Below are 11,796 nucleotides of genomic sequence, written 5' to 3'. Positions count from 1 at the left end.
ATGATGAACATTTGACCCACATTAGATGAATGGTATAACGCTGCCCACGGAATTATAAACGCCCCCTCGGCCATCCGGTCAACATCAGATGACGTGTAGTAACTTCCAGAAGTACGTGCCGTTGAAATTTATTATCTGGCACAGATCGCTATCAAACTGTATTTCATCATCAATATAATGCATTTGGGGCTATAAATCACGTTCTGGAGAAAGCTGCAGAAAGAGATGAAAACATACTTATACATTAGACCATATTTTAGTATGAATATGTGAATGAAAAAGTTTAACGTTGCTTCACCCTGAACAATACATATAGGACTTTGAATGGGCCCTAATAATGGCAATCTAGCAATAGGATTTAAAAAGTTATAGCCCTGCAAAGAAGGGGAACTTCTCCATAGACAAATAGAGCTGGCAACCTATGGTATATCATGAATTTAACCTCCGGCACCCAAAGTGTTAATTGAACCATTGACCCTAATAAAATAAAGTTTTCAGTCTGTTCGTCTCACTTCAATCATTTTTATTGCAGAACGTAGTATTTTCTCAAGCAGACGGATGTCAACACTGTAATAATCTGTGTCGCATGTACCTGACCAACTGAACCGTTTGTATTACAGTCATATTCCGACTGAACTGAATGCACACGTGTGTGTGTGTGTGTGTGTGTGTGTGTGTGTGTGTGTGTGTGTGTGTGTGTGTGTGTGTGGACTACTGTACTATCACAGGTATTGAAATGAACAATGCAACTTGCGTCCCTGTATCGATACAGTATCGCCACGCAAAGTATCGCGATACTACTACGTATCGATTCCCCCCCTCCCCACCCCCACCCCCCCACCCCTATCATTCATATCGCTCGTGTTCCCATTGTGACCTCATCATGGAGGGGCAGCCACTGACCGTCACCGGGGGGGCGTGGGCACGGCCCCTCCTGCAGGGTCAACACCGCCTGGTGGAGGAGGCCCCCCGTGACCTCTGACCCCAGAGAGAGGTCCGTCAGCATGCCCGCCGCCCTGGGAGGAGGGAAGGAGGGATGGGAGGGAGGGAGGGATGGAGTGGAGAGGTAGAGGGAGGTATGGATGGATGGAATAGGGGTGGTAGTGACAAGACAAAGGAAGAGATATTACACTCTAAAACATAATAATAAATATACAGCTCACATAACATAAAATACATGTTATATGATAATAAAGCAATGTAGAAGATGTCAAATTATGATTACGTAGTAATTTAAGCTGCAGAGTGTTATTATCACCAGTGTGTGGTCACTGTGTGGGTCAGGGGGGCTACAGACGGTCCTGTGTGTGGTCACGGTGTGGGTCAGGGCTACAGACGGTCCTGTGTGTCGGTGTCGTCAAAAAAAACAAAAAAACAAACGAAAAAAAAGAACGCAAAAAAATGAACTAACTAAAACAAAAACGCAAAAAAACGAAACAAAAACGCTAAAAAATTTACTAACTAAAACGCAAAAAAACGAACGCAAAAAAACTAACGCAAAAAAACGAACGAACTAAAACAAAAACGCAAAAAAACGAACGAACTAAAACAAAAACGCAAAAAAATTAACTAACTAAAACGAAAACGCAAAAAAATGAACTAACTAAAACGAAAACGCTAAAAACTAACGCAAAAAAACGAACGAACTAAAACAAAAAGGCAAAAAAATTAACTAACTAAAACGCAAAAAAACGAACGAACTAAAACAAAAACGCAAAAAAACGAACGAACTAAAACAAAAACGCAACGAACGAACTAAAACAAAAACGCAAAAAAATGAACTAACTCAAACGAAAAAAAAATAACGCAAAAAAACGAACTAACTAAAACAAAAACGCAAAAAAACGAAACAAAAACGCAAAAAAATTAACTAACTAAAACGCAAAAAAACTAACGCAAAAAAACTAACGCAAAAAAACAAACGAACTAAAACAAAAACGCAAAAAAATGAACTAACTAAAACGAAAACGCAAAAAAATTAACTAACTAAAACGAAAACGCAAAAAACGAACGCAAAAAAACGAACGAACTAAAACAAAAACGCAAAAAAATGAACGAACTAAAACGCAAAAAAACTAACGAACTAAAACAAAAACGCAAAAAAACGAACGAACTAAAACAAAAACGCAACGAACGAACAAAAACAAAAACGCAAAAAAATTGACTAACCAACGAAAAAAAACGAACGCAAAAAAACGAACTAACTAAAACAAAAACGCAAAAAAACGAAACAAAAACGCTAAAAAATTAACGCAAAAAAAAGAACGAACTAAAACAAAAACGCAAAAAAATGAACTAACAAAAAACGAAAACGCAAAAAAAAGGACTAACTAAAACGAAAACGCAAAAAACTAACGCAAAAAAACTAACGAACTAAAACAAAAACGCAAAAAAATGAACTAACTAAAACGCAAAAAAATTTACGAACTAAAACAAAAACGCAAAAAAAAGAAACAAACTAAAACAAAAACGCAACGAACGAACTAAAACAAAAACGCAAAATAAAGAACGAACTAAAACAAAAACGCAAAAAAATGAACTAACTAAAACGAAAACGCAAAAAAAGGACTAACTAAAACGAAAACGCAAAAAACTAACGCAAACAAACGAACGAACTAAAACAAAAACGCAAAAAAATTAACTAACTAAACCGCAAAAAAACTAACGAACTAAAACAAAAACGCAAAAAAACGAACGAACTAAAACAAAAACGCAACGAACGAACTAAAAAAATAACGCAAAAAAACGAACTAACTAAAACAAAAACGCAAAACAATTAACTAACTAAAACAAAAACGCAAAAAAATTACCTAACTAAAACGCAAAAAAACGAACGTACTAAAACAAAAACGCAAAAAACGAACGAACTAAAACGAAAACGCAAAAAAACGAACGAACTAAAACAAAAACGCAAAATAACTAACGAACTAAAACGAAAACGCAAAAAACAAGCGCAAAAAAAAGAACAAACTAAAACGAAAACGCAAGGTAGGCAGTGTTCCTGGCTGTAGACTGGAACCAGTCATCAATGTGTGGGTCAGGGCTACAGACGGTCCTGTGTGTGGTCACTGTGTGGGTCAGGGGGGCTACAGACGGTCCTGTGTGTGGTCACTGTGTGGGTCAGGGGGGCTACAGACGGTCACTAGTACCCCAGGGTCCTGACGCTGACAGTCTGGTGGCCGCCCAGGGAGTAGAGGTCTGAACTGGGGCCAGACGGTGGCCCATAGAGCTTCTCCTCGGGGGGCTGCTTGGAGCTACAGGCCTTGTCCGAGCAGCAGGTGGTGGCGCTCAGCGAGGGGGGGGAGCTGCTGCTGTCGGCCTTCAGGGCCCCAGAGGAGGAGGAGGAGGAGAGCATGTGGAGGGAGAAGGAATCAGGTCCTATACGCACGGGGAGGAGGGGGGGGGGGGGGGGGGTGAGACATGGGTTTAGACTGGGCGTTTTACGAGGGACGACAGCGTGCTTTCAGAGGGACATGGTGGCAGGAGAGGCGATTATTATTATTACATTATATCTCATTCAGTTTTGATGACACAGGGATATTTCACAGTAATGAAATATACGACTTCTTTGAAAGCAGCCGTTAGATATATACAATGGCGGGAAATAAGTATTGAACACATCAGCATTTTGTCCCGTAAAATATATTTCCAATGTGGCCATTCAAGTGACATTTTCACCAGACTTTGGTATTAACTCAGGGAATCCAGACAAAAAAAATCTAAACATTACAAGTCCATACATAAATAAAGTTGTGTTAATAAAGTGGAATGCCATAGGAAAAAAGTATTGAACACACTAACTGAAATTAATTCAATACTTAGTGGAGAAGCCTTTGTTTGTAATGACAGCTCCAAGGATGCTTTCTGTATGATGTAACTAATCACCCGCAGTATTCCGGTGTTGTAACTGAGGGGTTACAATACCCTGACTGTATTAAAGATTGTGATATATTAAACCACTACTAGTTATGTACTTTAATTACTGGCCATACAGTACATGAATATATATGGTGAACACCCACACAAGAATACGGCATTGACACAAAGTTCTATTGGAGGGTTATTTATTATTATTAAGCAACGTTAGGTTACAGATTGAGAATTAGGCTCGCGCTTGTATGGCGAAGAACATACGTAAAGTCAGTCAAGAGCATAAGTCAATGAGAATAGTAGGAATACTAGGATGGGTCTAAGCTGACGCCACCTGTGGTATAGCAATTATATGGGCCACACCGGTACCAGCTGGAGACACTGGGGGGTTCCCTCCGGGGTGTAAGGCCGGTAGGGGTAGAGGAATGGTCGGGTACAAAGTCTGGGTCAACGAGGAATAACGAGGCTCCAGATACAGGAGCCGGTGCATGTACTCCCTTGATCAGCAGACAAAGCAATAGTTGTAATCCAATATGCTCGATAGCATTGACAACAGCTAGCCAGCCCCTTCCAAGAGGCGGGCCCGAGTGGTGATCCTCACGAGGTTAAATCCCAAACGACAGTGGAATCAACGGTGCTCTTCTCCGGTGGTCACGGTCCCAAAGCAATATAATCCAACCAGAAATGGTTCTGCAATCGCCGGTGTAGATTCTCCTGTGTACATATCCAACGGTTCTCGCCTAGGACTCCTCGGGTGTGGGCACGGATTTAGGCCGCACAGCCTGGATAAGTGCACTAGCTAAATACACGACGAACCGGTGGTAATGCTGGTCACTGAAGAACTGTAGCCGCACGATACACTATAAACGATCGACTATTACTTCACATTAGATTAAGTCGAACTCAACGTTACTGCGTTAAACTCTGACACTTTAACATTCTAGTCGCACGCGGTTCTCAATGCTCTATTTAGATGCAAGGTTGCTCACTTCACTGCACGTTGACTCGTGGTGAAGGCATTAAGGTTTTGGTAAGACTACTGCTGTTTACACCTGCGCCGTATTTATACGTAAGGTGAATATCTAGTGCCAACCTCAGTTCTTGTCTCGTATTACTACGCAGACTCTGGGCATGTACCGACATGCCCGGAGTTGCCTTTGAACTTGCCGTTGGGGGCTTGGTCGTTGGCGCCTGGTGTCGCTGTCCAATAGGAGAGGGAATATTACTCTGGTTTGTACACAGGTAAAGGGATATTCTGTGTATATATACAAACAATATACAAGGTATATCAAAACAATAAATATATATATTCAGTTTAATCTGGCCCTTTGCAACAGCCGCCTCCTAATTAGTCCGCACCTAATTAGTTAAAGCGAAGACAGATTAATAGTCCTGTCAACTACTCAATGTCTGTTGTGGGGAGTAGGGCAATCTACAAAGTCAGTGGGTCATGATCGTCATCAAGGGAGTCAGGGAGCCTTGGCAACTCTATCAGCCTCGCCACGGGTCGGGTGTAGGTCCGTCCCTGGACAATAACTTCTGCCGCTCTGACCTTTCCGTCGGCACCAGTGATCACTTTGTTTACGCGGCCGGCCGGCCACGCAGCTCGGGGTAGTGACTGGTCTATGATCATAACGACTGTGTCCACTTTTAAGTTGTCCCTGTCCTTGACCCGCTTCTGACGGGCTGGAAGGGATGGTAGGGAGCTTAGGAGGAAGCGGGCCTGAGACTGGTTGATCTGTGCTTGGCTGTGTCTCCACATCCTCCGTCTGTTCCTCTTGTTTGGTCTGTACCCCGTCTGAGGAGGGGCCGGTTCCGGCCGCCCCATCAAGAAGTCGTTTGGGGTGCTGGGTTCGAGGTCAGCTACGTCGCTTGGAGCGCAGCTGAGGGGGGTGGAGTTCGGAACTCCCTCTTCTTGGGCCCACGGTTCTCTCACAGGCCTCTCGTCTAATGTCAATAGCCTCTCAACGGGCTGTACGAGAGAGTGGCCGGTGTCGCTCACCTTTGTGTGCAGGCAGCGTGTAGACGTGGGTTGACTGTCAAGTCCGTAGAGGGGGCCCTGGAGCGTCCACCCCAGTCGGGTCTGAACCGCGACTGGGCATCCTTTGGGTCCGATGTGGGCCGCCTCAATTGGGAGAATGAGGTCCGCGTGGTCGGAGCCTATAAGCAGGGTCGGTGTGGCGCCGTCGATGAGCGGTATAGGTAGTTGACGTAGGTGCACGTACTTCGCCATCAGCTGTGGGATGGGGTAGGTGTACAGTGACAGGCCTATGTCATGGCTGGTGAAGACGTTAGTGATGCTATACTGCTTCTCGGGCTGCTCGACCGCTGCTATCGTGAAGGAGACATTTTCACCCTTTATGGTCTTCCGGTCTCTTCTAATGGTACGGATTGTCATTGTTTCTTTGGCACCCCGCAGGCCCAACTGGGCTGCGGCGGAAGCGAGGAGGAGAGTCTTTTCAGACCCATCGCCTAGGACGGCGTAAGTGTCCAGGACCTTGTCCTCGTAACTCAGGAGCACTCTGACCACTTTGATGAGCACTCGGGGGCTCCCGCTATGCTGGTCTATGTGGAGCACTCCTGTTGGTGGGTTGCCTTGGATCTTCTGTAGTGGTGCCGACTCGCGGTAGTCCGAGTAGCACCGTGACTCCCAGTGTCTGCTGTAGCAGTCAGGACACCAGGGGGCGGTCTTATGGATCTTCTGTAGTGGTGCCACCGCCTCGGCCTGATACATCACCGTGACGGGCCCACTTGGTTGTCCTGGCGGACGCTTGTTGCTGTCGTGCAGGACCTCCAGGTGGGCGCCGTCGCACTTGCTGCATCTCTTCTTTAGGCGGCACTCAGCTGCCATATGGCTGCGCGCGCAGCGGAAGCAGCGGCGGTTGGCTTTGATCCACTGACTCACCTCGTCAGCGGTCAGCTTCTTGAAAGTGTCACATTGAGACAGCCAATGTTCCTCTTCACAGTACTGGCATACAATCTTCCACTCCCCCTTGGTCGGGGGGGTGCTGTGGTTCTTGTGCTGCGGCACTGGCTCGGCCTGGTGCATAACGGTCACGGACCGGCGGTTGTCATTAAACCTCCGAGGTCCATCTCTTGGGCTTGGTCCACTCCACACGAATGTGTCCAGTCTTAGACTGCTGACCTCCCTGGCGAGGAAATCAGCCAGGTCTAGGAGGGATGCTTCTGGGCCGTTGGGGTCGCGGTGGTCTCTCTGCCGCCGAAAACGCTCTTGGCGGGCTGGAGGGAGCTTCTCCAGTATTCGCTCCACATTAGAGTTTGCATATAGTTCATGTCTCCCCTTCTCCTTTTGGGACCCCAGCATCCCCACGAGGGATTGTACCTTGATAGAGAGGTCATCCAGTGCTCTATTGTCTTTGGCTGGGGGGAGGCGGTCGATATCTCTTATTTCTTGTATCACGTAGTCCCATATGCGTCCATAACGCTGGTCGAGGGCCACTAGAGCCGCGGAGTATGGGGTGCTTGAGTTGGAATATGCCAGCGCTATGTTATGCGCTCTGGGCACCTTGAGATGCTTGAGGAGGATGGCATATTTGTACGACTCGTCAGGGACGTCGGACATCATAGTCTCCAAGCACATCCGTAATTCCGTGTACTGTGCTCTGTCCTCGCGCGTAAAGTCTGGGAACGTCGGTGTGCCAAGGTACGATGCCATGGATGGCTGGCACATTGGTGAGCGTAGGGGTAGAGGCCTCCTGGGCGAGTCTCCCCGTATGTGTTGTCGTGGGTTGGTACTCGGTGGGTACCAGAGGCCGGGTACCCAGGTGCTGTTCCTCGGTGCTGACTGTACGTCAAACTCACCCGTGAGTTGGGTCGGGGGTTTGTAGTGCAGTGACTCGGGGCTGACGTCGGGGCTGTACTGGGCCTCCTGGTCCAGAGTACGTTGCTGCTGGTGGGCTTGACTTTCCTCCTCTTCCTCTTCTAGGTCCTGGAGTCTTCTAGTCAGTCTCTCGGCTACGTAGGCCGGTTCTTCCCGGTGGCTGGGTCTCGTATGGACCGGTCGGGGAGGGGGGTCGGAGACGTAGACAGGATCCTCCTGTTGGCCGGGTCCCGGGTTGCTTCGTCGGGTAGGGGAAGGTGCCCTAGACCCTTGTCGTGATGATCTCCGGGAGCTCCGTGCGGAGAGAGCGGGTGTCGCCCTGGCAATCAATTGTTCTATCATCTGCGCCTGCAGTCGGTCGCGCTCTGCTTCGCGCTGGGCATGGGCGGCGTCGCGCTCTGCTTCGCGCTGGGCATTGGCGGCGTCGCGCTGTGCATTGGCGGCGTCGCGCTGTGCTTCGCGCTGGGCATTGGCGGCGTCGCGCTGTGCATTGGCGGCGTCGCGATGTGCATTGGCGCGGTCTCTTTCAATGTTCTCTTCCGTCTGAAGGCGTCTCTCCTCCAGTCTTATGCGGTCGTCTTCACTCCTTTGTTGCGCCTGGAAGCGCTCTCGTTCGGTTGCAGAGTGTTCGCGTTCACTAAGGGCTTGCGCTTGGAGTTGCGCGTGAAGGCGCTCTCGTTCCGCTGCAGATTGTTCGCGCTCGCTTGCTTGTTGCGCCTGGAGGCGTTCTCTTTCCATGGCAGAGTGTTCGCGCTCACTAAGGGCTTGCGCTTGGAGTTGCGCGTGGAGGCGCTCTCTTTCCATGGCGGAGTGTTCGCGCTCACTAAGCGTCTTTGCTTGAAGTCGATCGCCTTCGGTGGAGGCTGTCAGGGTGGCGATGAAGACTTGCGCCAGTATCTGGTCTGCCTCGCTGGGGGATGACACTGACGGAGGTGATCGGCTTCTGACAGTGCTCGTTGGAGATCTGTTCTCCTGGCGCGCCCCGAGGTCCATCTCCTGGGCGCGCTTCTCTTCTGGTCGTGTGTCGGGTTCTGTCCCTGGAGCGCTTTCTTTATCCTGGAGCTCTCCGGGGACTATCCCGGTGACGTTGTCTGGAGGTATAGTCATGTCATGTCCCACCTGGTCCCCCCCGTGAGCTTGGTCAGTTTCGTTAGAACCCACTGGGGTCTCTACTGGCAGGGTCGCCTGGTCGATAGGATTTGACATGCTTTGACTATCCGCTTTATCCGTATTTAACGTCTGTTTTGATAAGCTAGGTAGTAGAACGACAGCGTATTCCTCCAGATAGGGAGGTGGCTGACGTTTGCGCTGCGGGCGTTCTAGCTTGGGAGAGCCGCTTGGGGAGTGTTCACCGCTGGCCATGGTTAATATTAATATTATATTAAATATTACACTGATACCCTCCGGCTCGAAGGACCAATTGTAACTGAGGGGTTACAATATCCTGACTGTATTAAAGATTGTGATATATTAAACCACTACTAGTTATGTACTTTAATTACTGGCCATACAGTACATGAATATATATGGTGAACACCCACACAAGAATACGGCATTGACACATAAAGTTCTATTGGAGGGTTATTTATTATTATTAAGCAACGTTAGGTTACAGATTGAGAATTAGGCTTGCGCTTGTATGGCGAAGAACATACGTAAAGTCAGTCAAGAGCATAAGTCAATGAGAATAGTAGGAATACTAGGATGGGTCTAAGCTGACGCCACCTGTGGTATAGCAATTATATGGGCCACACCGGTACCAGCTGGAGACACTGGGGGGTTCCCTCCGGGGTGTAAGGCCGGTAGGGGTAGAGGAATGGTCGGGTACAAAGTCTGGGTCAACGAGAAATAACGAGGCTCCAGATACATGAGCCGGTGCATGTACTCCCTTGATCAGCAGACAAAGCAATAGTTGTAATCCAATATGCTCGATAGCATTGACGACAGCTAGCCAGCCCCTTCCACGAGGCGGGCCCGAGTGGTGATCCTCACGAGGTTAAATCCCAAACGACAGTGGAATCAACGGTGCTCTTCTCCGGTGGTCACGGTCCCAAAGCAATATAATCCAACCAGAAATGGTTCTGCAATCGCCGGTGTAGATTCTCCTGTGTACATATCCAACGGTTCTCGCCTAGGACTCCTCGGGTGTGGGCACGGATTTAGGCCGCACAGCCTGGATAAGTGCACTAGCTAAATACACGACGAACCGGTGGTAATGCTGGTCACTGAAGAACTGTAGCCGCACGATACACTATAAACGATCGACTATTACTTCACATTAGATTAAGTCGAACTCAACGTTACTGCGTTAAACTCTGACACTTTAACATTCTATTCGCACGCGGTTCTCAATGCTCTATTTAGATGCAAGGTTGCTCACTTCACTGCACGTTGACTCGTGGTGAAGGCATTAAGGTTTTGGTAAGACTACTGCTGTTTACACCTGCGCCGTATTTATACGTAAGGTGAATATCTAGTGCCAACCTCAGTTCTTGTCTCGTATTACTACGCAGACTCTGGGCATGTACCGACATGCCCGGAGTTGCCTTTGAACTTGCCGTTGGGGGCTTGGTCGTTGGCGCCTGGGGTCGCTGTCCAATAGGAGAGCGAATATTACTCTGGTTTGTACACAGGTAAAGGGATATTCCGTGTATATATACAAACAATATACAAGGTATATCAAAACAATAAATATATATATTCAGTTTAATCTGGCCCTTTGCAACAGGTGTGATTTTGGCCCATTCCTCTACACAGATCGTCTTTCGATCTTGAAGATTGCGGAGGGGCCTCTTGTGAATCTGGATCTTCAGATGTTTCCACAAATGTTCAATTGGGTTTAAGTCAGGTGATTGACTGGGCCATTCCAACAAGTTGATTTTCTTTCTCTGAAATCAACTGCGAGTTTCCTTTGCTGTATGCTTTGGATTGTTGTCATGGTGGAGGGTCCGCCCACGTGTCATCCTCAGCATCCTGGTGGAGGGTCTGCCCACGTGTCATCCTCAGCATCCTGGTGGAGGGTCCGCCCACGTGTCATCCTGGTGGAAGGTCCGCCCACGTGTCATCCTCAGCATCCTGGTGGAGGGTCCGCCCACGTGTCATCCTCAGCATCCTGGTGGAGGGTCCGCCCACGTGTCATCCTCAGCATCCTGGTGGAGGGTCCGCCCACGTGTCATCCTCAGCATCCTGGTGGAGGGTTCACCCACGTGTCATCCTCAGCATCCTGGTGGAGGGTCCGCCCACGTGTCATCCTCAGCATCCTGGTGGAGGGTCCGCCCACGTGTCATCCTCAGCATCCTGGTGGAGGGTCCGCCCACGTGTCATCCTCAGCATCCTGGTGGAAGGTCCGCCCACGTGTCATCCTCAGCATCCTGGTGGAGGGCAGCAGGTTCAAGAATCTCTCTGTGCATGGCTCCATTCATTGTTCCTTCAATGATATGAAGTCTGCCAGTACCAGGAGAGGAGAAGCAGCCCCACACCATGATACTTCCACCTCCAAACCTCACTGTTGGTATAGTGTTATTCGGGTAATGTGCACTGCCATTTCTCCTCCAAACATGTTGTGTTGTGTGACAGCCAGAAAGTAACCTTTTGGTCTCATCTGACCAGAGTACATGCTCCCAGTAATTCACTGGCTTGTCCAAATGTTGTTAGGCAAACTTTAAACAAGCTTCAACATGTCTTTTTTTTCAGTAGTGGAGTCTTGCGGGCTGAGCGCGCACAGAGGCCATGGCGGTGGAGTGCATTGCCTATGGTCCTTTCTGTCACAGTTGTACCTGCTGCCTCCAAGTTTTTCTGGAGCTCTTTCCTAGTGGTCCATGGCTCTCTGGCTACTCTTCTAAGTATCCTTCTGACTCCCTGATCAGAAATGTTGCGAGGAGCACCCGTGCATGGCCGGTTGATGATGGAGTGATGTTGCTTCCACTTATGGATAATGCCCCCAATGGTGCTTACTGGAAGATTCTGAAGTTGTGAAATACGTCTTTAGCCAATTCTATTGTCATGATTTGCAACAATCTGTTTGTTAAGGTCTTGAGAGCTCTTTGCTTTTACCCATCATTTGATGTTTCTTGTGTGGCACCTTG

The 11,796-nt window shown here is 48.2% G+C and overlaps 1 protein-coding gene across 2 annotated transcripts in view; it reads right to left on the bottom strand.

The window, feature by feature from the left end:
- trim37 (tripartite motif containing 37) overlaps window positions 1–11,796 on the bottom strand; it is a 146,747-nt gene that overhangs the window by 14,075 nt on the left and 120,876 nt on the right. For both annotated transcript variants that reach the window (XM_084338360.1, XM_084338361.1), the window contains 2 exons: window positions 3,150–3,378; window positions 904–1,016 (listed from right to left, as the gene is read on the bottom strand). In XM_084338360.1, the coding sequence (XP_084194486.1) occupies window positions 904–1,016; window positions 3,150–3,378 (342 nt within the window). The remainder of the gene's footprint in view (window positions 1–903; window positions 1,017–3,149; window positions 3,379–11,796) is intronic.

This window comes from Notolepis coatsorum (assembly GCF_963971535.1).
Source record: "Notolepis coatsorum genome assembly, contig: SUPER_8_unloc_1, whole genome shotgun sequence".
Lineage (NCBI taxonomy): Eukaryota > Metazoa > Chordata > Actinopteri > Aulopiformes > Paralepididae > Notolepis > Notolepis coatsorum.
This window is presented reverse-complemented; position numbering and strand designations above follow the sequence as displayed.